At 33.7% G+C, this 26,446-nt stretch overlaps 1 protein-coding gene across 1 annotated transcript; it reads left to right on the top strand.

Annotated features, from left to right (window-relative positions):
* Positions 1 to 26,446, top strand: LOC135693777 (general transcription and DNA repair factor IIH helicase subunit XPD). Its single transcript, XM_065212353.2, has 31 exons — positions 1 to 356; positions 3,519 to 3,618; positions 3,838 to 3,915; positions 6,728 to 6,790; positions 7,715 to 7,828; positions 7,974 to 8,090; positions 8,688 to 8,741; positions 8,906 to 8,968; positions 9,461 to 9,584; positions 11,062 to 11,158; positions 11,863 to 11,918; positions 12,475 to 12,528; positions 13,257 to 13,280; positions 13,441 to 13,514; positions 14,052 to 14,146; positions 14,483 to 14,601; positions 15,018 to 15,087; positions 15,933 to 16,002; positions 16,616 to 16,717; positions 17,617 to 17,680; positions 18,807 to 18,898; positions 19,393 to 19,422; positions 19,829 to 19,921; positions 20,467 to 20,539; positions 22,333 to 22,403; positions 22,627 to 22,710; positions 23,082 to 23,141; positions 23,734 to 23,781; positions 24,378 to 24,428; positions 24,768 to 24,812; positions 25,333 to 26,446. Exons 1-31 carry the CDS (start codon positions 352 to 354, stop codon positions 25,420 to 25,422), a joined length of 2,280 nt encoding a protein of 759 aa, XP_065068425.2. The 5' UTR covers positions 1 to 351; the 3' UTR covers positions 25,423 to 26,446.

The following is a 26,446-nucleotide window of genomic DNA, read 5'->3' as shown; positions in this document are numbered from 1 at the left end:
ATGGAGAGTCATAGTCAGCAACAGTAAAATTTACCAACTAAAGCATAGGTGAAGAATACTACTGTGCGTTATGCTTATGTAAGTTTATGTCTGTATCCAAGCACAATCAGTGAGGTAAGGTTGAGGCCCCTGCTTTTTGAAAATGCTCCTGAAAGGATTACTATGGTATGCAAAATCTGGGCGCTGCAAAGTACGAAGGGAACAAAAGATCACCATGAGACTGGGATGAAAAGGAGGTAACAAATAACCATGTGCACCACCACAACAACACATTGAACATCTACAACTTTGTCAAGATTTCATGAACTGTGCTGATTTGAAAAAGTAAGAAATTGCCGAGGGTGAAGCAAAATGAAGTATGTTCTTTTTTTTCTAAAATCTTGTGATGTTACGTATAGAAAATAACTCGCTAATCGCTTTTCATAAAATCTTTAGGCCTAAAAAAGTGAACCTGTCGTGCGAGAGAGATGACTCCACAACACTCAAGTTTTTAAGCCTTGGCTGCTTGGAGAGAAACCAGTTGAATATTTAATCGTGGTTAATTTGTGACATGGTTAATGTAATTTTATCATGGTCAATTTTTGACAGTGTGCGCCTTTTTGGTGCCCATAAGGCTTTTGTTTTTTGGCACAGAGAACCAAACATGACGATGGTTTGTGCTCATTGTTGCATGTAGTGGTCGAGTTAGCATTACATTGTGTCTTTTTTACAAGGCCAAAGCAACAAGCATGCAATTGTGAATTGCCCTTGAGTATTGCATGCAATCCCTGCGAAAAATACTTTTTCAAAATTTTAAGTAATAATCAAAATTTGGTGCTGACAAAATTTTTATGACTCAGCAAGATTTGTTTTCCTTTAATTTCAACTACTCTAGTCCAATATTTCAGTTTAGCTGCAGTTTTGATTTTGTTGCTTTTCTGACTTTCTTTGGGATCTCTGTCTCATGGCCTTGTGTCTCATGAACAGGGCCTTTGCTAGATATTGCTCTCAAGGGGGATTATCAGTGCCAATACGCCATCTTTGCAACCTGTTCAAAACCCTTGACACTATGGTACCTAGGCTAGGGATGGGATCCCAGCATCCATTGGCAGTCTACAATTAGTTACCAAACATCTGTAAGTGTAAGCAACCAACTGATTTGCTTGACCTCACAGAGGTTGGAAATGAGACATAAATACTATGGAGAATTTCAATGATCAGATTTTGAAAAATAATGCTTCAACTTTACAAAAATACCTCATCTTGTATTTCCAATATCATTGCTCTTCTGTTGATATTCTTATGGTCATGTTTTATTGATGTGCTCCTAAAATTTTGCAATACCTTTACCATCTTCATGTTGCCATCTTTTCAAATGCAAAACAGATAAAACTATGACACATAATGAAAAAATAAGCTTATGAATTTATTCTTATATCTGCATTGGGCCTAAAGTGACATATGTTGTATATATTTTGAGTGCAGTTTCTGGACATCCCTAGAAAGTTATACTTTCAAAATTTTTCTTGCCGCTAACTGTAGTGGCGGCTTTCAGAAGCCCATTCAAATTTTTGAGATTTATTCATAACGATAAAAAAATGTTTACGAACATTTCCATGGTTATTTCTGGTTTCTAAATCCATGTTTTGAATATTTTAGATGAGTTTTTAAAGTTTCAAGAACATTTGCAAAATTTTTCTTGGTACTATCCGGGTTTTGGGGTTTCCATTAACTCGTAGGTGGTTTAAAAGATACCCGGGTTAAAACTGACCCACTCTGAGACCCGTTTTCAAACGAAATTTAATCCTTTTAGTCAATAAGAAGCATATTTGTGGTTCAATTTTCATAGATTATAAAAAGAATGCAACTCCTTGCAACTGATTAGGTGTCTGTTACGTTTGATATTCTGGTACGTTTGTGTTTTTCCCAAAAAGTAGCTTTTTAGTTCTTGGTATTAGAAAAAATTTCAATAGTATACTCATTAATAAGGTTTAGAAAATTATAACTTGTAGTTAGCTTAGTTTCTTATAAAAAATGCACATTTTAGCTTTTGTGATGTAAAAATAGAGGCCTACTAGGAACATTGAAAATTATGCCAAGAATTCTAAACTTGGTAGCAAATTGGCTGTTGGTGGTTTGAAATAGTTTTTGAGCAATTTGAAATTTTAGAGTGAAATTTTCAAGGTTCACACAGGATCTACTCATTTAAAGCGTTTGAATCCTAAAATTAATAGTACGAATTACGGGGGAATTCGTCAACGTAAGTTAAAAGTTGAGCTCACTTCTTTTGGCCTTTACATGTTTTAGCAGCTCCATGTCTTAGGTCAGAGTCTAATTAAAAATACTCTCTGGTCTAGCACAGTACCAAAAAACCAAAAACAACATTCATTTACCTGCTGGGCTGAATACATTCTAGCATTTAAGGGGCCACATAAAGTGATGAGTTCCATTTTAAAATGGAATTAATCTAACTTAAAAAGAGTATGCTTAAAAGTAGTAAAATGTTTTAAGCCAATACTTGAAAATGACATCAGAAAAAGTTTTGAAATGTATTTAATACAGCTAAACTAAAGGATGTGGTATTTACAATCAACATGGATTGATATGATGCATGTGTTTTGCTTTTCTTGCACTTTGCTGCATCAATAGTCCACGAAATCGATTGATATACACTTAGGATCAGGGGTGTAGGGCTAGGGGCTGAACTCCCCTTGTTCTCGGCAAATTTCTAATTTTTCTATCGTTTTTTGCAACATTTTGTGCAAGAGCCCCCCTTGTTTTTTTGATAGCACCACACCACTGCTTAGGATTCAAGATACTGTTAGCACAAACAAAGCTTAAGATCTTACACAGGATCCTACTAAAAACCTTACAGGGTTCTAGAAGAATCCTTATGTTGAATCTTGTATAGGATTCTATAACCTTAGGATTCAAGATGCTATTCAGATTCCTGTTTTAGAATCCTGTAAGATTTTAGTAGGATACTGTGTAAGATCTTAAGTTGTGTTTGTCCTACAGGATCCTTACATAGGATCTTGCATCAGATCCTATGCGCACAAGATCTTGCAGGATTTTTGGAAGGACCTTGTCCAGGATCCTAAAAATCTAGTATCCTTCTAGGATCCCACAGGACAGGATCTTATAGGATCCTGCAAGATTTTTCACCGGGATAGTAGCTCTTTTTTAGAACAAGGCAAAAAGAATGTTCAAGCGAGATATTGACATATATTCTCAATTGCACTGGCATATATTAGCTTTAGAATCATCTTGTTCTATACATAAAAGCGTGTACAGCTCTGCTTATATGGCATCAAGCATATTTAATAACAGACTGGTAAACGGTAATTTTCATTACAGAGCTTTGAATTCTATTAAAGCAGTTGCATCTCAGAACTCATCTCTTTTCACCTTTTGGTGTGCCAGACAAATGCAACATGTTATAAAAATAATAACATCAAGCTGAAAATGTTTCCATGTCTTAGTAAGACACCCATAATTTGCCATTTTGATTAGAATTTTTTTTTCACATTTATTTGTAGATTGAATATTGATGGGCTATTGGTGTATTTTCCCTATGACTACATCTACCCAGAGCAATATTCATACATGTTGGAGCTAAAGAAAACACTAGATGCAAAGGTAAATCATATTGCCTTTCAATTTATTTTGATTTTGTTGTACTAATTGAAACTTAACTTCATCATCAATACAAATTATAGTAGCTAGCATTCTTAGGTTTAAATTAGAATAGTCACCAGTTAGTTTTGCTTGATGAACTCATTTATGTTTTCCGAAAATTGTTTTCCTCATTTATGTTCATTTTCTTTCATTCTTTTACTTTATCTACCTTCTTTCCAGGGCCATTGCCTGTTAGAAATGCCATCTGGAACTGGCAAAACATTGTCTTTGTTATCCCTAATTGTGTCATATTTGTCTGTAAGTATGTGTGGTTAATGATACTTTTTATCAATGGAAGCTATGTAAAATTGCAGGTTGATTTTTTGCTAAGCTTTAGCTTGGGTGGTCCTAGATTACTGCTGATTTACAAAGCTGTGAGCAAGAAAATTTAAAACAAAATTACCTGCTTCCTATAATGTTTTTGGGGAAATTGTCTCTGTGGGAAGTTTATTGCCCTAGGTTGTCAGTGGTTGAATATTTTGCTTACCTATTTTACTAAATTGGAAGAAAAAAAGTAAATTTAGAATCCTCGAAGTCTCTACATTGCCAGGGAATCAAAGATTATTGGCTGGCAATGATAATTAGTGATTTGTAATATTGGGAACTTTAGCCCCCTGTGCTGCCACTTCTATGCCTTAAGATGAAGCATACCAGTGTACATAGAATTGAACATTTTCAATAAAGATAAAGTTAAGACAGATGGAATAAGCTTTTTCCATGAACTGCTTCCTGCAATTTGTTAAAGAAGCCAAAAATGATAGGTAAAATTGTTAATTGTAATTCTTGGCATGGCTTCAAACATTATATACTCGTTTTGATTTCCTCAAATCAATGCCAAACAAGAACTTTATGCACGTAAATGATTGAAAACTCTATATTAAGTTTCCTTTGTACCATTTTAACTTTAAGATAAAGTCCAACAGTTAACATCTTGGGGAGGAAACGGATCATTGCCACCCCACCCCCCCTCCACGTGTTGTGAACTATTTGGGACTTGTCAGCACTTTCAACTATGGTTTCTAAAACAATAGTCCTGCACCAACTCTAAGTTGTATTTTGCGCTGTTAGAAAATTAGTCTCTATTCCTTTTTTAGAATTCGATCGCCACGACAGCCCTGAACGTGCTTAGAGCTGTGCACTTCGCGACTGAAAAGATTAACTATCTTTGTCGCAACAAACAACTAAATTTCGCGGCTCGGCGTTTCTGCCCTCAGGTGCTGTAGGTGAAAGGTTCCAAGATAATTGCATCAATCAATATTGAAAACTTTATAACGGTTTCCATTCCAAAAAGCAACTCAAGTATAAAGTAGAACTACCCATGGGTATAGCGGATGCTATGAAGCTACCTACAAAGCATCAAAAGAGTACCGGCATTCTTCGTACACAGCGACAGGATACCTATGTTTTAGAATTCGATCGCCACGACAGCCCTGAGCCATGATAACTAATTGTCAAAATCATAAAGCTACTTACATAGAAGATTGTCCAGAAATCTGCTCTGATAAGTCTCTAGTCTCAAAAGGCTTACATTTATTAAATGCCTGCATGCATGGAAGTGTTCCGGTGCATGATGATTTGCAAAATTGATACAAATTTTATCGAGTACTCAATATAATCGCTTTTTTACTTGGTATTCACTTGTGTTGTGTCTCTACTAAGCACTGTTATTTATGCGAAAATTGCAAATAAATTTCCAAATTGAATCGCTGAATACATATTTAACAGTGAATATGAAGGCCATTACCTATTGACAATCTGTTTTCATGTTCCTTTTCTCTGACCAAAATTGAAATCATTAAAGCCCATTTCTTGAATGCACAACTTCACCAAAACTCCTTTGAATACCACGCAAATTAATACAACCAGGGAAGTGTAACAGAAACGATAGCTCATTTTCCCAAGAGCAATGTTGGTTATCATCATCAATTCTCGGATTCGAGCAATTTGTACCTTCACATTTGGCAAAAATGGATAACAGAATTAGAACCTTCATGTTGAAATTAGTCTGTGCCAAAAATTTCAAATTGGTTTCAATGGAATTTGTTGCTGTAGTGAAATTTTTTCACTGCAGCAGCAAGTTCTGGTCAACTCTAAAGAAATATCTAAATATTCGAAACAAAGTAACATGCGACCGAACGGTCCAAACAACATGAATTTTTCAGTATAAACTAATTTAAAGATGAAGATTTCAATTCTGAAGTCCATTTTTGAATAAGATCCGTAGCTAGCGAGATACAAAATTGATGACGTCAACTTGAATCCATCAATATAGATAAGAATCGATTGAGCATAATTTAACCATTGCAAGTAATCTAAAAAACATTGAAACATGAATGTAGTGTGCTGTATAAATATTACAAATATTTAGAGTGGTGCACAAAGACCTTTGGTATTCATTGTGTTTAGATGAAAAAATTCTAAAGGTCAATCTTCAGGGTGGATCTCTGTGGTTAGTGTAAAACTTATGCAGTTCAAGTCAACCTCTCTGGGCTAATGAGAAAAAACAATAAAACTCCAATAGGTCCCAAACAGCAACATTATCAATCCACTTGAGTTCTTTTGAGAGCCGTTGACCCCTCTCCTACACCCGAATTATTCCCCACTGTACCATCCCCAACGGCGCGACTCCTTCCCTTTCATGATAAAAGCTGGTTGACAAAGGTGCTTTTAAGGAATCACTTTATTGTTGGTAAAAAGGGTGCTTTCTTCATAAATGTCTGCATCGATAGATGTAAGCTTGCACATTCCCAAGTCAAGGGGGTCAAATAGATCACCTTCCTACAATCAATTGACCATATTTTCTTTAGGCTTGCAATGCAGTACATAACAATATGGATTTCTGTGAAAAAATAGAACATTTACTGTATAGAAATTTTAATTGCTTGTACTCGAAACGCTTTTGATTGGTTTTTCAATCTAGCCTACCCCCTTGTTCATTTTTGCACCCTCAGTTTATTGATTTGGGAAGATATTCCCCAAGTTCAGTTTCATATGAGACCCTTTCACCGTTTCGTATCAGTATTTTTGCACACAGGCTGCATATCATTTAGAGTCATTATCTTCTTTTCAGAACAACCCACATCACTTAACAAAGCTGATATACTGCTCAAGAACAGTGCCTGAAATTGAAAAGGTATGGTTATTTAAGAAATCTCGCAACAGCTACATTCCACAAGCCAATTCTTCTGAAGTTTGCAGGAATGCGACATCAAGTATACCTGATAGCATACAACCCAGATTGAGGTTGCATGTTATAATCAACACACTGGATTGTCAGAATATCGTTGGCTATCGGGGAAAATAATCCAGAATCTCATTGTTGCATGGTATTTGGATACTTGATGACTATACTCCATTCCAGCTCAATACCATTTATAATAAAATTATTTCCTGTTCTTCCTAAAACGGTATTCGTTATGGAAGATATATTATGTAAGAAGTTGTTGCTATTTACAGTGCACTTCCGCGGTTGCCTGTGTGCACAGGGTCGTGAGCATGCTATATCAACATCATAAAGAACAAGTTTGCCTCTCATGATATTGTCTTAAAAAGTTAAGCAGCACATTTATTGTTACAATCTTCTAGGCAGGCTTCTGATTTCTTTTATTATTTTAGTTATCAGAATAATAACTTATTTTTCTCACATATAAATATCTGCTATTCCTTTCTCTGGACCGCCACAGCAAAGACGTACTGAGGTGTGGGTCATTTAATAAATGACCACAAAATTTTGAGACCATGCTATATCAGAGAAACACCTTATTTTTGCACCTTAATCTTCATAAATAAATGCTAAAAGGTTATAATCATTCCATATCAAATGTGTCTTCATCTTTTCATATAAATTTAGGTAGAACATGCCTTGTCAAAATTGGCGATTATTTTCCAACCCCACTTCCTCTCCCCTCGAACCGCCTTTGAAGATAAGTCACTGTAATATGAACAAATTTAGGTAATAAGTTTTGTTTTAGGTATTAAGAAATATTTGTAGTTTCAGACGGCTAGCTTTTGTGCCAGCCTTTGTTTTACATTACTTATTTTTCTCCTTTGACTTTAGGTTTTAGAAGAGCTTAAAAAGCTGTTAAATTATTACGAGAAAGAAGATGGCACACGACCCAAGATAACAAGTTTAGCATTGAGCTCAAGAAAGAATTTATGTATACACCCACAGGTAAGACGAGCTTCTCAATTTACACTTAAAAGCCCTTGCAAGGGTTTTTTCGACTGGTTTTGGTATCTCTATAAATTAATTTCTATCTGACTCGATGCCCCTTCGAAAGAGTTATCGATACATTTCGTTGTTTGAATAATTTTAGATTGGAACAGAAAGAGATGGGAAAAAAGTAGACAGTATGTGTCATGGCTTAACAGCTTCATATGTCAGAGCTCGTCACAGAGCTGACAAAAATGTACCTGTTTGCTCATTCTACGAGGTATTTTAGCCACATACTTTGCTTTCGTTTAACAAATGTGGATATTATTAATTCAATAAGCGTAATTGTTAAGCAAGCCAAGCAGATTCGAAATCGAAAGGTTTCACTCGTTTTCAAAAGCTTGCCTTTTACTGCATAAAATGGTAACGATTTAGAGTCTATGTGTACATAAAGGTAGCATCTAGATTTCTTATGGATTTCTCAAGGGTTCAAATCTAGGTTTATAAAATTTGCATAAAAGCTATGTTTGTTGTTTAGTCGACTGAGTCACTGGTTCATTACAATTAAGGCCAACAAGAGGTGTTCCTAATAGGGAAAAGTATATATTCCTTTACAGTGCTGGTTTGAACATCTATACCTTCATTAGATTCACATTGAAGAATCCTTTATTGCAATTACCAAAACTACCTTCACACAATTTTGTCTTACATTGCAAGCTCCTTAAACGCTTATTGGAACCAACTGAGACTCTTTAGCTATCAACATTGATAAATGTAATTGACCAAGCACCGTTGTTGGTTTTAATCCACTTATTTTTCTCTGTTTTTGCAAATATTTAACGGCACATCATCTCAACAAGAATACTAATTTTTGTAGACATTTGACGCAGAAGGGAGAGAAGAGCCTATACCACCTGGTGTTTACAACTTGGTAAATCCTAATTTATATCAGCTTTATGATGTTATTTGCCGAATTCATGTGTTTTGATCTTTATGGATCAATCTTTATGAGCTGTTGATAAAAGAACTCCCAATTTTTCTGGCGGGCTTCTTATCGGACTGGTTTGATTGTAAGGAATTTTCTTATTTTTGTAGGATGACTTGAAAACTTTTGGCAAGGATGCCAACTGGTGCCCATATTTTTTAGCTCGTTACGCCGTAAGTATAAATATTGAATAAAATGTGGAAAACAATACGTGCAAATATATGATACATTGGGTAATTTCAAAACAATATTTGCAGTGTAGATTATTAGATGTAATTTATCGTATGTGTGTGTATTTTTTTTTGCCAGGCCCATTATTATCTTTCTGCATTACCCTGGCATGCTTCTAAAGTTACTGGGTCAAGAGTTTCTTTATCTGTTGCTTGGAACGCAAGTTCATCTAATGAGAGCTATTTATTAACTCGTTAAGTGTTCAATTTTCATTTTAAAATAGAAAACTTCGATAAACTCGAGGTATATTGATAGATTCATCCTTTGATTCTTTATTAATTGACAAGTGAGTCTTGGACTGGGTTTGAAAGATACGAGTGTATAATGTTGACAGCTTGTGACGTGACTCTGTCTACTTCTTCAGGATAAACAATGGCGAGCAATTCTTTTGACCTTTAAGATTTTTGTTTGCTTTATCTCTGTTCTACTTTCAGATTACTCATGCAAATATTGTGGTTTACAGCTACCATTATTTGCTTGATCCGAAAATAGCCGACCTGGTTTCCAAAGAAATGGCTAAAAATTCTGTCGTTGTGTTTGATGAAGCGCACAACATTGGTATGACACCTTTTCTCGCAAATATATTTTAGCAGGGGTCTCAAAAGTGCTGGCTGCAGCCCGTCTCAAATATTTTCAAAACGGTTTTGTTTTACTTCTTTAACAGACTATCGAATTGGGTGTTACAGGTGCCTAGTTCTTCCTAGACCACCTTTCTCAACCCACTGTAAGCTCTGTCTCGTGCCTAGGTCTCCCCAGACCACCTTCCCTCACTTTATTTAATAATTTATATACTTGTCCTAACAAGCACTTATAAGACACAGTTTTCATGGCATTGCAGTACAAGTATATAATCGGTAATGAAAAAAGTAGTATTTTTAGGAAAGAGCCAGGTTTGTCATTTAAAAATTTTTTGAACAGTATTTCTTTCTTGTTTGCAATGATAACACTGCTTTCAAAACCTTCCCTTTAATCTTGAACTCGCAAATTAATTGCACCTTTGCCAGTTACTCTCAGCTCAATATTAGACTTGTGATTTTGATACTGATAATTTTTAGTTGTAAGATCACTTTTTGCCGGAAATATTCAAGATTTATTGGAAATTCGTTCAAGGTGTGTTGCCACCTCCCCCCTCACTTGTTTTAGTTTATTGGTAGTTTATTGGAATTAGCCTCCAAAGCTCGATTACTAATGTATTCGCTCAATATTCCCATCATATGATTATGTCATTACCCTAATTGTTCATGTTAGGGTGCCTAGCTACCCATTTTTTACAGTTTTTGTCAGCGGATCGTTAAGAGAATGAGTAATTTTTTTAAAAAACAGACGTCACGTTGGGAAATTACCTTGAGTCAGAAAAGTTTCCGGTAAAATTTGAGGAAAAGTTTGTAAGATTTTATGGTTTCAATATGTATCATATAAATCCGAATTTGGTGGCAAATGGTGCTGTAAAATTTGATACATTTGTTGTTTGATTGACCGAGTGAATAAATGATATTATTCACAAGTCAATATTCAATAGAGCACAAAGAAATTTTAAATATTTGAAAAAGTAAGACAGACGATTCTAACGGCTTCTGGTTCCTAACAAAAATCATGGGATTTGAAGGGATGGGTTGATGGACGTAAGGATCATAAGCCTGATTTCCGAGATCAGTTTTTTGGTATGTTTAAATGGCTATCAAAATTGAACTGTTTAATATTTTCACCTCTAGTTTTTTCATTGCGATCCTTGGAATGCCTTGTTTAAGAAAGTACCATTTTTAACCAAATTGAAAATTTAATAAATTCTAGGGCTAGGCACAAGGTGTTGTGGCAATTTTCCACAGCTATGACGACATCTTCTATATTTTCATCGGTATTAATTGAGTATTACCTAAAAACAACTGGCATGACAATATTCTCTTTCTGATACCGTGTTGTGTATTATTTCAAATCCAAATTTGTATTATTGTACAAATATGATATTGAAGTAATTTGCAGGTGTATCAAGCCTAACGTCAGCTGTAATTGCGACGACTTTCTCTTTAAACTCTAGACAATGTGTGCATAGAATCGATGAGTGTCAATATAAACAGAAGAACTTTGGATCGATGTCATGCTAATATTGAATCTTTGTCTTCAACAATACAAGAGTGAGTGCAATCTGCGTACTAGAAACAAAGATTTGATTGGCTTTTATTTTGCTAGTAGATTGATTAAACAAGTGCTGCTCTTGACTTCGTATCCACTTCGCCTAGATAATTTTGAAAAATTGTCGACCACGACCTTTAAAGTTTACCGTGTTTCTTGGTTATTGATTTTTCTTTGTTAATCAAGGTTGATATGCTTGCTGTTCGTCTTAAATGTACGTCCTCGTTGGTTTAGTAAAAGGCTCATTTCATAAACTCATTTTGCAATCCCACCCTGAGCCAAATTGTTCCCTTGTTTCATTTCAACTTTTTACTTCAACCATATTTTCTTTGTATATTGTTGTATGTTGTATTTGTGTTGTATTGTATATTTGTTCGAGCACTTAACAATATAACGACTTCTATAGCCTAAGACGAAATGTTACCTTTCAAAATTTGTCTCGCTGCTTCTGATCAAAGTTTGTGGAACTGAAGCACGAGCAGAGTGACATTGCTTATATAGGACCGTACATTTCGCTGCTCGATGAGTGCTCGTACATTCAAGTAATATGAAATCTTCTGTTACTTATTTTTGCACGTTTTCATGTGCATAGCCTACATCAATAAAGCCTTGAGTTCGTTTTTCTGATCTTTTTTAAAGAAACGCTGATAACTGCGATGGAAAAACTGACTTGTAGATTCTATAATCTCTTTTCAATCAATTTTAGGCTGAAGGAGAATGATAAACAAAGACTTAAAGGAGAATACGAGAGACTGGTTCAGGGTAAGTATTCGATGCACTCTCTTTATCATTTCATATACTCTGATGTCGGGAATAAGCTGGGAAGGAATGAAATATACGCGGGGGGGGGGGATTGGGGGGTGGTTGGTTCATGCTCAAATCCAAAAGTAATAAACGGTGTGGGGGTAACAAACAGAGGGAGAGGGCTGAAAGTCCAGAACGTTTGTGAAAATGTTGGCTCCCTCCCCCTCTGTCTCGCAAAGCAAATAGCTATTCAGTTCGGTGAAGCTACCTACAAGACAGACGTGCACAACAATTAAATGGGGGCTACAATAAGAAGCGGGGGGGGGATCTTTGAAAATCCCGAAAATAGTTAACGGAAATAGCGTGTTTGTTTCCGACATGAGATTAGACATTTCAATGAAAACTTTACCTTTCAAACAGAAAATTGAGCGGATGAATGGCTTTGAGATTGCCAATTTAATTGAACACCGAGACCATATTTGCAATCATATTGTCTGCAATGATTTGATGTAATGATAGTGTTTATCATCTGTGACTGATTTGCGACGTTTTAAATTTGAATTTATGTTAATAGGTCTAAGAGATGCAAACGTGGCGAGGGAAACAGATATGTATTTGTCAAATCCAGGTATTCTGTTGTCAGTATTACGCACTTTCATGGGCTTGTTAATTGTAAACAGTTATTAAATATATGGACTACCTTACTCAATAGATATGCTTAGTTTCGTATTTGCTTTAGCCAGCATTTTATGTGTATTTGTAATTATTTGTTGACGTTAGACAGGGATTTCGAGTTAAGGCTTGATATTCAATTCAGATTTGTCAAGATTTCCAAACACAGAGCAGTAAATCAGAACTCAAAATCAAAAAATATATTTTCTTCATAATCTATGGCCAAAACAAACACAATTTTTTTTCCAATTTTTTTATCCCACATTTAAGTTGATAGATTATTCAATATTACAATACAATACAACGCAGCCTAATATAGTACAATAAAAACATCACAATAATTTTTGCAAAATTTTTCCTTACAAAGCCATGTCTGTCTCTTTATTTATAAGAACGCTTGATGATGCTGTATTTCTATTTTGTAAACTAATTTAACTAGATGCTATCCCTTATTCTCTCTGTAAAATTCCACTTCCATTTTTTCTTTCTCTGTCCTTGTTATTCCTGATATTTGATACCTACCTGGGTTCTGCCAATACCTACCTTGTACTTCTTTATTTAGCACCTGCCCAGACTTCAGATGTAAAATAATGCTATTTTAAACAGTAGTTTATAATTTGTCCACTCGTGTCACATTCATCAACAAGAATGCAATCTTATTTATTAATGTTTACTTTTTTCCAGTTTTACCAGATGAAATTCTACAAGGTAGGCCTGTCTAGATACTTTGCATTTCACAGACAAAATGCCCTTTGATTAATAGTTGCATGTTTTTGTTAGGAAAATAATTTTGAAACGATCGTCTATTTTTATTCCATTTGCTGTTAAAGTAACTCATTTAAATGTTCTTGTCTATATCTTTGTGCAGAAGCCGTACCTGGAAATATTCGCCAAGCTGAGCATTTCGTTGCATTTATGCGAAGATTTTTGGAGTATTTAAAGGTAAAGTTTTGGTCTATAGGTCAATATATTTTCTACAAGTGTTTAGAGGTTCAAAGCATTTGTCTCGACCAAATATTTGGTCTCTTTGTCGAGGCATAAATGATTGATAGTTTTCTTGGGATGTTCAAGGGCTAAATGTTTTTCTACGGATCAAAATTTTATAACCTTCATCCTAATAAAGTATGATTGTAATCAACAGCAAAATTTCAACATTGGCTAGCTAGGAAAGGTTAATTTTATTCCTTTTAATAACTATTTGCTATCATTTTTGACTGACTCCTTTTGTACCGAAATGGCTGTTGACTCTGAAGCAGCAATCCTATATGGGTATACTGGATAGAAGCAATTGAACAGGGCTATGATTTGTACCTAATTAAAGGGTAGCCACATCCTCATCAGTGTTTGCCAAATCATCAATCAATCATCATCAATCATCATCAATCATCGTCAATCATCGTCGATCATAAAACGTATCATTGTCATCGTGTTGTTATTATAAATGTTACCCTGAATATTTCTTTCTTCCGAAATTTGTAGGTGAGGCTCAGGGTGCAGCATGTAGTTTCAGAGACTCCGCCATCGTTTCTACAACATATTTTTCAACAAGTTTGCATTGATCGAAAACCACTAAGGTAAGTGGCAGGTATTGATAAGAAGTATCTTTAAACTTTTATCTTAATCACAACGTCCTTTTTTCTTATTTGATGCCTTTCCTCATTATGCAGCATAAAGTGAGTGGATTGAAAAGTTTGAAGCAGGCTTGTGAAATGTTTCCTCTTCTTACAATCATTGACGTAGTATCACATTCACTGATTGATTATGTTTATATTTACATCTGTTATTACCGCTTTCCAATAGGTAGTAAACACATATCAATTTATGTTCTAATCTGGGTAACATAATCTAAGCTTTTACAAATATGTCTAAAGTTGATTGTAACAATGTCCGTGATCTCTTCTGATTTCTAGGTTTTGTGCTGAAAGATTGCGTTCATTACTTCACACACTGGAGCTACCTAATATTGCTGACTTTGGGCCTTTGACTCTGTTAGCAAATTTTGCTACACTAGTCAGTACATATTCCAAAGGTGGGTGCTGATGATTTTTTGCAAACAGTCTACCTCAACCTATTTGCTCTCTACCAGGTTTTACTCTATTTCATACGTAAGTTGCATAGCCAAGCCGTTCCATTCAATTGATACTTCTTCCTCTTTCTTTCTACATGTTTCTTGACTTATTTGCTGTCATACCTTCAACAGTTTCTTTTTAATAGCACAGAAAACTTGCCATTTTATTCCACCTATGATAAAATATCATGATTTGGTTCTTACTTTCTTTTATAAATGGAAAAAGTTATAGCATTGGCTAGCAAGCTTGGGTTCCTACTTGATTCCTAACTTTTTTCATAGGCAATTTCTAATTACAAAGGTTCCAAACAAATCTATGTAAATATAATTTTCCATTAATGATCTCTCCCTTACCACCGACTTGCTCATTTTTCCAGGATTCATCATACTGATTGAGCCTTTTGAAGATCAAACCCCAACAATACCTAATCCAGTATTGCATTTCAGGTATGTAGAATAGAAATTTTTCTGCCATAAAGACTGCATCTTTTTGGAGATTGCAGTCGAATTAAGCCCGCAGATCGTATAACCTTTTCTAATTCAAGTTTGTACGGTAGCAAACAGAGCTGAAAACAAAACAGAAATAATCACCATACATGATATGCCAACATTTTTACGTTGTAGATTTGTACCTGGAAAGTACATTTTTTAAGTCTTCGCCACTGAATATTGTCATGGTTTTTCAACAGCGTTAGGAAGCCAACGCCCTAAATATTTTCACCTGTCTTTTGGAACTACAAGCGGACTGCCTTTTAGTGTAGTTGGACAACGCCGCCTTATGGATTCCATGCTTACGCTATCGAAACCGCCTCTGTTTTTTCTTACGTCCCTGACAGCTCAGGCCTTTATTGAAACATTTTATTAAGTATTCCCGCAACCTTTTATTGCCACATGCGGAAATATAATAATTTCTACCTTTAGCTTTTTTGGAGATTCTGCGTTTGCTCGTTTCTGTATTCACTCATTTTTGTCATTTCTCACATCTAATTTGGTACCGTCTTGGACATTTTTGTATTTGAAAGACGATTAAGACGTCACATCGACTTTGAAACTTGTTATTGTTCGCTTCAGCGCTTCAGCTGATTCGCTATTGATCTCATAACTAAATACGTGCCATGTAACGAACCTTATTATTCTACTGACTCAATATATGCAACAGGCAATTTTCTCACAATGATGGCAAACATTGAGAATCTACTGGACTGAATTTGTAACCAGATAATCATTATTATCGCACACATTATGTACCAAATGAATTGTTCAAAACCTTAACCTTTGTTTTAAATTTTCAGTTGTATGGATGCATCGATTGCCGTGCGCCCTGTTTTTAACAGATTTCAATCTGTTGTTATTACGTCTGGAGTAGGTTACCTTGTTTTACTTCAGTCTTATTACGTATCCCATACGTTAAACCCTAATAAAGGAAAGTACTTAAGGGAAAGGATGTATCGAAATACCATAGCTTGAGAACGCAGTTTCATTATTAGTTAAAGGTTTTGCTCGAAGCACATTGGTAGAATACTAAAATCAATCGATAATCACGTGAATTCATTATCCTCTTAATCGTCTGTTTGCTGGCATTTACTTTTTTCAGGACATTATTCTTTGGTTGTCACCCAAACCACTCTTATCATTGGATATCATTTGATTCATTTATGCCCAGCGAAGTCGGACCTTGCTGCCTAACAAAACTGCAACTTTAGTAACAAATCGTATGTAACACATTCATTCGAAAACTCCCGTAGCGTAAATTTATAATGCTTTTCTTGGGCTTTATGCGATTAAAGCGATTAAAGATGGTAGGCAGGAGGGTTTAAAGATTAAAGAGAGGGCGTTTCTTCATATATTTCAACATTATTGCCTGATTCAGATTGCTTTGCCTTAATGGGAGGTGTTATAAATCTCATGAAAAATTGGAGACTTTTACTGTACATATATATGCATTTACAAAAGTTGTTATTTCCTTCATTGCTAGACATTGTCGCCAATTGACATGTATCCAAAGATACTCGATTTCAGGCCAGTCAATATGGCCACATTTACGATGACGCTGGCAAGATCTTGCATCTGCCCAATGGTAACCTTGCAATTGTTTGTTGATAGTCTAAATAGCCTAACCATAAGAATATAAACATTGTAAGCGATTGTTTATGCGTTATCTGCACTGGACATCGTGTTTACAGGATTGTCTGACTAAGAATTAATTGATACTTGATCAAGATGTAGCAATATTGTAAAAAAAAATTTTCAATATAAAACCAAGCTGCTAATCAATGCTGGTGTATAATGCAAGATTCGAGACGTTCGAAGAATTCCTTGCCAAGTTGCCAAAAATTGTCAATTGCCTAGGAACCTTTTGAATAAACTGACAATTTCAGAATGATAGAAACGTATCAGATCTTTATACTTCAAATTCTCTTTTACTTCAAGATCTTTATACTCCATACTTCAGATTTTGTTAACCATTTTTATGCACCGCTGAAATTTTCTTTAGGAATGTAAGGGGTATTAGCAGTGAAATCTCATACTGCTCCTAATTTTAACTCGCCATAATAACTTGAGCAGATTAATTTTGTCAGGAACCAAATCATTCACAACCGCAAATGAAATTTGTTGATGCATTTCGTGGTAACCAAGGTCATGCACACCCCCAGGAACAAACCTCAACGCCATAGACACTCCCAGAAAAAATCCTGTTGATGGCATGCCAGTACACTGGTTTTTTACTGTCACAGTGTTCACAGCATTCGGATAATTTCCATCACCTTTTATTGACGTAACGAACTCAAAGCTCAGCCATCAACGCTAGCGATTACGAATACCTCAAAAGGATTGTGGTTCTTCTCAACATCCCAAAGATCGGTCTCAAATTTCTCCCCATCCAGGTCGTTATCGCGTAATTTCTAGTGAAAACATTTTCTAATATAATTATATCTAAGTTCAACTTTTTCGTTATGATCTCAAATTTTATTTCAGATTGTCAGCAAAGGCAACGATCAGGTTGCAATCAGTTCCAAGTTTGAAACAAGAGATGATATAGGTGGGTTTTGTATCGGCTAATATTCTTATAGTATTTAGTATTGGTATTTCTTGAAGATGCATCTTGAAGCTTTGTGGTCTATCGATATTTCAAAAGGTATTTAAATAAATATTCCAAAAAAGTATTTAGTATTTTATATACCATGAGTAAGCACAATATACACTTCTTACATCATTTAACTACCTTGACTCGGCGTTGTGTTTTTAAACTGAAATCGCATAAAGGAGTAAATCTATTGTTAAAGAAGCCTTGTTTTGGGCTGGAACATTTCAACACTGACTTAACTTGGGTTTATTATAGTTTCGCAGTTACGTGGATTTGGCCTAATTTTAAATACGGTTAGCGGATATTTTTCGTATAGTATTACCACGGTTACGAATTTCGCTAAAGAAGATCGTTCGGGTGATTAGAGTGGTCACGTGGATATCTGACCCGCTATCATGACTAACCCTATCATGGAGTGGCCCAGTAAAAGCAAATTCTAAAGGCTTTTAGATATTCTAGATGTTAGATCGAGACTTGTAAAGGGGTAGATCTGCTTATTTGAATGTACTACATATTTTATGGGCTTGTTTATGTCCCATCTAGTCACTGTTTTTTTGAATTAGCTACTCAAATATGATGCTACTCAAAAAACTTAACGAAATTACATATAACAGATATGCAAAATAGTATCAGCTTATTTTTTGTATGACCTTGTAGCATAATAGCACAGCTGAAAATACTAGGCCGTCTTAGTCTAAATTTTAACTTGTTCGATACGTGCTCAAATACTATTTTAGAAAAACACGTCCAATATTTATGCAGTGCTACAACTACAAGTCCTCGAAGAAACGCTTGGCGCTTGAATCAATATCACGAGTCCCTGAATACATGCCTGAAACATTGCTAAAACTTATTCATATTATGGTAAGGATCAAAAGCCCAAAACTGGTTTGATGTAAACAAACAAAAGGTTAAAAATAATACGTATCCTAAACCATTGTCAAATACAACTTCTCCCTCATATCTTTAGGTGACTCATTTCTTCAACAAGAAGCTTCTTCAACAAAGATTCTTTAACGAAGATATTAGATATTTGATTTTTTGATAACTTCTTTTGCATAGTATACCATTTTTGTTTCAGCCGTTATCCGTAACTATGGAAATTTATTGGTGGAGCTTTCTGCTTCAGTTCCTGATGGCATTGTGTGCTTCTTTGTCAGTTACCTCTATATGGTATGTGAATTGATGCAAACACATTTTAAATGAAGACAATATAAAATTGTTGCTTGTTGAACGCAATTCTTTTATTAATTTTCGATCACGTTGTCGTGTGATGACGCTAAAGCCTGGTTGCTGGTGCCTCTACTATTTTACCGGTTCATAGTTTGTAGAAATGCAATTGTGCATTTCACGAATGATAATTAAAAACATTGTATCTCCGGAGAACTGTATTGAAAGGTTTATGTCATCTTTTATTTTTGACTTGTCGATAATTTTCTCAGTATAAGACTTCTCTTGGCAACATAAATAGCTGTTCTCTTTCTTAGCAGCGTATGCCACTGTTTAGTTTTCTAGCATTGGGCTTTTTGGGTGGATTTGAATATTTCTGCGTGTAACGTACATACAACATTACATTGCATTACATACTTACATACGTAAAACAGCATAACAGTTTTACGTATTATTTTATCTAATAACTTGTTACGTATTCTTATTTACGTTTTTAGGAAACAGTTGTTTCTATTTGGAATGACCAGGTAAATGAACACTCAAGTCTCATACGAATATATCTGGCTGTCTGCTGTTGTCACAAAGTACCCACGACAATTTAGTTTTCTGGAGTTTATATCACAACAAACAAGCTAAAATTTATCTAGATGAGCTCGTTTTTCTCTTGTACTTTTTACACGTGTGATAATTTACTTGTCGCGGATTGGTCAAACGACCATGTCAGTCATACTCATCTTAACCCCCCCCCCCTCATATGCCACTTTTAATCTGCATCTGCAAGTTAATGTCCGTCTTGGTTCTTCATGCTTTTCATACCTCTAGAGATTTTTGGATTATTTTCTATTAAAGTTTATCTTTATTTTAGTTTTTTAGGAAACAAATAAAACAGGCTTGATTTGTTTTTGATCTTATAAATCACAACTATATCTACAGGGTATCATTGCAAGCATACAGAAGAACAAGCTTTTGTTCATTGAGACACAAGACGGCGCTGAAACGAGTTTAGCTTTATATAATTATCAAAAGGTGAGTACTTGATTACGAGGCTATAACAAAACTAACACTAATTGTATGCTATCATCATCACCATCATTAGCCTGTCACACCACTGCTGGCGGATGGCCTCCACATCTTTCTCCACTCATCACGGTTTTGGGCACTCTCGGTCCACGTGCTGCCTGCCTTCTGCTCGATCTCATCTCTCCATCTTCTCTTTGGTCTTCCCTTTCCTCTCTTCCTGTCCCACGGAGTCCATTCTGTTGTTTTCTTAGCTCATTCGTGGTTCTTCATTCGTGCTACATGTCCTGCCCACTTGCCTTTGGCTTCAATCACTTTCTCGTCCTTTTGCAGTCCTTTTGCACCTCAGATCATCTTTTCTTTAGATCACAACCTTGCATCGTTTCTCTTTTCAATAAGGCTTTTAAATTTGTTGTGTAATTAATGTAAATTGTTTCAAATCCCCTTCTGAGATGATGGGTAGAGGCAACGATGCAATGTGCCGTGGCCGCTGTATTACACATGTGCAATTTTCAAATAGAAGATCAAGTTAAGAAAATTAATTGTTTTTATAGGCATGTGAAAATGGGAGAGGTGCAATTTTGTTATCTATCGCAAGAGGAAAGGTTTCTGAAGGAATTGATTTTGGTAAGCTATTTAATTTCAAGCTCGCTTCAACTGTATTTAAGAGAAGCAATGTTTGACTTTTCTTGAAAGAGAAAACCCCCTTCAAAAGACAAAAAGATTGTGATTACAGTTGTTGGGTTCTGGGAAACAGCGTTGTTACATTGCTGTAAGCATTCCAAAAGCTTAAAGACTTGTCTTCAATCTTTAATATTACTAATAGCTATGAAATGGGAAATTAAGAAAACAGCTAATGTGATGTATTGATGATCGATGAATTGATTTATCAAATCCCTTTTTGATATTTCCATTCAGTATTCATAAGTTTTTTTTCGTTGAAATTCTCTTGATGAAAGAAAAGTTTAAAATTACATTTTCCTGCCATGAAGCAAGTCGGTATAAAAGCCTTTTTTCTAGTATAAGGGGTAGTGTTATTGCTCTCCTGGAACAACCTCTTACTTCGTTGAAGTTTATAATTTTTATATAAGTTGTTTAATTTTTTTTTTATTTTTAGCATTTTTTTAATTTTTTAACTTTTCTATTTTTTTCATTTTTTATTTGATTTTTTTATTTTTTTCAATTTTTGTACATTTTTTTTCTTTTAAATTTTTTTCTAGTTTTTTTTCATTTTTTTTAATTTACCTTCATTTTTTCATTTTTTTTCACTTTTTTATAATTTTTTTTCTAAATTTTATCTTTTTTATTTTCTTCATTTTTTATCATTTCTTTTTTTTATTTTAATTTTTATTTTATTTTTAGCATTTTTTTAATTTTTTAACTTTTCTATTTTTTTCATTTTTTATTTTATTTTTTTATTTTTTTCAATTTTTGTACATTTTTTTTCTTTTAAATTTTTTTCTAGTTTTTTTTCATTTTTTTTAATTTACCTTCATTTTTTCATTTTTTTTTCACTTTTTAATAATTTTTTTTCTAAATTTTATCTTTTTTATTTTCTTCATTTTTTATCATTTCTTTTTTTTATTTCAATTTTTATTTTATTTTTTCAATTTTTTTTCATTTTTTTTCTTTTAAATTTTTTTCTATTTTTTTTCATTTTTTTCTTTTTTCTTATTTTTTTGTATAATATTTTTCTATTTTTTAACCTTTTTTTATTTTTTTTTTCATTTTTTATTATTTTTTTATTTTATTTTTTATTTTTTTTCCACTTTTTTTCCATTTTTTTTCTTTTAAATTTTTTTTCTAGATTTTTTTCATATTTTTTAATTTAACTTCTTTTTTTCATTTTTTTCACTTTTTAATAATTTTTTTCTATTTTGTATATTTTTCAATTTTTTTCATTTTTTTTTATTTCTTGTATATTTTTTTAACTTTTTTAATTTATCTTTTTTTCATTTTTATTTTATTTTTTTCAATTTTTTTCATTTTTTCTTTTAAATTTTTTTCTAGTTTTTTCATATTTTTTTTTATTCTTTTACTTTTTTTAAATTTTTTTAATTTTTTAATTTTTTTATTCTAGTTTTTATTTTTTATTATTTTGGATTGTAATTATTTTCCATGAAACATGGCAATCAGCCCTTCTTGCTGACAGGGCAGCTATACTAAATTAAACTTGAAGATTCACCTGAAAATCTAATTACCATTTGAAATCAACCTATGCTGTACATTTTATGATTCATTGAAATGAATTCATTGTGAAACCGCAATTGGGCTAGAAACTTATAGACAAAAAATTTTCCATTTTACGTGAGATAACATAAGAATCAGTTTCTCGAATTGATCAGACTGATTTCGTCTTCATTAAGGAATTTTTTAGGAAAAATCCACCCCTTAACCAAGCTTTACGATTGTCATTTCAGATCACCATTATGGAAGAGCTGTCATTATGTTTGGCATTCCATATGTATATACGCAAAGCCGGATTTTAAAGGTATAAAAGGTTTTATAAAAGGTTTTGCATTAGTAATATTATAACCTAATTGATGTGTTTCGAACCACCGGAAATAAATTTTTGTGTCTGAAGTATTATTGCATGTATCATATTAAGATGCGTATACTTCTTTAGCTTAATCTTATAATAGATTTCTAGATTTTCTAATTTTAAAATTATTTTTCTAAATTGATTTCAGAATTCTGTTTTTTATTGCTCCTAGGCCCGACTGGAATATTTGAGAGATCAATTTAACATTAGAGAAAATGATTTTCTAACATTCGACGCCATGAGGCACGCAGCTCAGGTAATTCTTGCAGATTCTTGGCTCAGGTTTTCCTAGATACTTTCATGTAGAAACTTGCATGCTCTAATGCTTTTGTCACTTCTTTCAACGTCCGCCACCGTTTGACAATATCTTGACATTGCATACTTGCTTTTCTAAATATATTGAAATCATTTCAATATAGCAACTTTGAAACAAAAGCCTGTAACTATTGCTTTTCGAGAAATATATTTCACATTTCCACATCTTTTAGAAGGCTTATTTCGCAAAATTGAATGTAATTTTTTATCTGTTAGATTACTAAAGTGTATTGGCGGAATTCTAGAAATTTATTGATCATTCAATTGTCCCCATAATCAAATTGATTATTATTCAAAATTGTATTATTCTAGTGTGTTGGACGTGCCATCAGAGGTAAAACAGATTATGGCGTTATGGTTTTTGCTGATAAAGTAAGTTGGATAGTGATTTAGTTGTCATTTGAATGGTATTATCTTGAAGCGAATATCTTGAAGGTTAAAATTGCCAGTACACTTGCAAAAAAATCAAAGTTAAATTTAAATCTATGTACGTTTTTTGACATGCTGGGGTTGCAGGAAGGATAAACTCGAGAAAACTTTCACTTTCAGAAATTGATAAACTGTTTTCTAAAAATAATGCTTAATACTTAAAATATTCTGTCTTTTACTACGAAGTTAAATATAAGGATTTGTCATCTATAGCTGAGAAAAGGAAGCAGAGGTTTGGTTATGTATAACTACATGATATTATAAGACTTTTCAGTATAACTTTGAGACTCAAATTCATTGTGTATAAGTGAATCTATATGAGAGACACAAAATTCACTGGAAAGTAGTTTGAATGGATTGAAATGCTTTATGTTTAAAACTGATATGCAAAAGCTATAAGAAGATTGTAGATTCTTATTGTTCTTATTTATATTTCATAAACATTCGAAGAAAACCGGAAATCATGATATGTGTTATTTAGTGATTATAGTTAACTGACGATTAAATAAATAAATGCGATTATGAAACTTTGCAGCGATTTTCAAAAGCTGATAAAAAGGGAAAGTTGCCAAAGTGGATTCAGGTAACCCATTTAAAATTCGCGAATCAATCTGGCTTTTTGGTACTATATTCACTTCCTTAAAGATACAGTGGTGATATATTTGTATGATCTTTATGTCTGCCTACAGAACTAATATTTCACTTAGATAGTCCCAGAGGTTAAAAGTTACCTATTTTCTATTGCAGTTCATATTGATCAAAACAAGATTAGAAATGAGCACAATAGTTTCATTTGAGTTTCAATTAAAAACAATTGATGCATATTTTTTTAACTGAATTTTACGCGCTTGATTTTTAGCTTCGTGTTTTTGTTTCTCTTTCCGCAAGAGAAATAGCACACTGCTGAATCGAAACATTTTCTGTGCCTAACGACCCACTATTATAGAGCTTTCTTGCCCAGGGTTGTTACCAATGTACGGAGAAACAAACAGTGCATCAATCTAAAAATCACATTAAAAGCATAAGAGAGATGCTGTTAAAAATCTAACTTTTTAAATGATTTCTACAGTTATCGGACTGTATTGTTGATATTTTGCCTAACGCTTTAAAACATTTAGAAATATTTTTTATTGCAAATGACCTGAGCTTCGATTTTTACTTAATTTTGCCTTTATTTAGGAGCATCTCAAAGATGCCAACTGTAATTTGACAACTGATGAGGGTGTCCAGGTAAATACGTTTTATATAATGTCCTGAAATTTACCTTCAAACGCTTTAAACCCAAACTGCTTCTTTCAAATCAAAGTAGCACTCCAATATATTGGAATTCCCACCTTCTTTGCTGCCAAAGAGCTTGATGTCGATCTTTGTGAGAATTTTGGTCTTATATGTGCAAATTTTGAATGATTTTTTTATTCTATTTGCATTTTGAACCTGATTAATTTGAATATTTCTGTCTTATATAGGGTCAAACGCCCCATTTGCAGAGATAATGGTTTCTCGAATAACTTTTTGTCCCATTTTTATGTTCATTGTTTCATTGGCAAGATTTTGGTACTTGATTTTTAGGTAGCAAAACGGTTTTTACGACAAATGGCCCAACCTTTCAACAGGGTAAGTAGAAAAATTATTCGTTATAAACGTTATAAACGTTTATAAACCTTTCAACAGTTATAAACGTTAATAGCTCTAGAAATCTTCTAAAATCCAACATAGTATCTGTCAAACTAAAGTACAAGTTTCTTAGGAGCAAATTTTTTTGTTTCTAAATATTTTCCCACTTTATACATATTTTGGACTTAAAATTAAAGAGAAAATTAGTGCGCAACTAACGTGCTCATGCAAAACACACCCTTAAAATTGAAAAAAACACACCCTAAGAAATGAGAAAACCACAACCTTGAAATTGAATAAACCACAACCTTGAAATTGATAAATTGCATTCTTGGAATTCTTGCTTGCCATTGGAGATTGGTATGCTATTTTTCATAAGGTTAATAATTTCTAGACTTTGTGGTATTTCTGCAACTTTAATTTTTGCTAAGACAAATATATAACTTATTTATTAATTTTAGATACATTATTAAACTAATAGATTAATGCAAATTAATTCATTAAGATGTTTTTTTCACAGGACGATCAGCTCGGTTTATCATTGCTTACCCTTGAACAATTAGAATCTGAAGAGTTCCAGAAACGGATTCAAACAGCAGCGCAGGGATGAATCCACGTATTTTGAGAAACACAAGTCCACGTATTGTGTCAATGTGAAATGCATTAGGCCCGTGTCTGCATCGTTCGCTGATTTCAGTGACATTTATAGAGTTAGGCTCCAGCGTAATCTCGCAAGTTTCATGACGCCAAACCTAGACGTCGCAAAAATAAAGGTTTTGTACTCATTTCTTTCAAAAGAATAGTGAGAATCAATGAACAAGAAAAGTAATTTGCTGTTCCTCTAAATTAGGCCGTAAATATACCCCATTTTTTCTCGTAATTTCCACTTTTCAATTATTTCTTTTGAATTCATACATTTCATTTGCTAAGTGCAGCAATACTCTTGGAATCAATGAACTGAGCTGATGTTAAAGATTTGACTATGTGTATCAATCTTTGATGTATTGGTCTTGGTAATTTACAGAACCCTTGTAGACCAGAAAAGTTGTCCTAGTCTTGAAATTGAACCTGATGAGTTTATCAATATATTCAATTTTGTAAAATATCTAAAACTGCCGTTGCTTATTCACCTCGCAAGTAGAGTTCTAAAGTGTGACGTCACCGAAAACCTATTTTTAGAATTCATGAATTCTAACCATATAACATAAAATATCATCATGAAATACTTCCAAATATGCAAAAGTAATCAAATATGTCTCAGATCGGTCGAGCTTTTGCCAGTGAAAGATTTAAAGTTTACCAACGAATTACTGTTATTTTGGCTCTGTTCGTAAAGTTATGAACAGGGACCACAATACAGAGGTTGATGGGGAAAGAGCCAGTACAGACGTGGCCATATCTCAGCCAATTCGTAACACATTTGACTGATTTTGCATATTTAGATGTATTTTTTGATGCTCTTCAAGGCTATGGGATCCAAAGTAAAAAATTCTAAAATTATTTTTTGTGACGTCATCACTTTAAAACTCTATTGATACGCTATAGGTTATGAAATCAAGTCGCTATTCTGTAAGTAAAAGGATTCTGTTTGATTGATAAAATATATTGGCTAACCGAAAAGTGCAAATTCTGAA

This window comes from Rhopilema esculentum, chromosome 10 (genome assembly GCF_057945365.1).
Source record: "Rhopilema esculentum isolate cy_ngs chromosome 10, ASM5794536v1, whole genome shotgun sequence".
Lineage (NCBI taxonomy): Eukaryota > Metazoa > Cnidaria > Scyphozoa > Rhizostomeae > Rhizostomatidae > Rhopilema > Rhopilema esculentum.
Note: the sequence above shows the minus strand (reverse complement) of the source record. Positions and strands in the feature narration are given on the sequence as shown.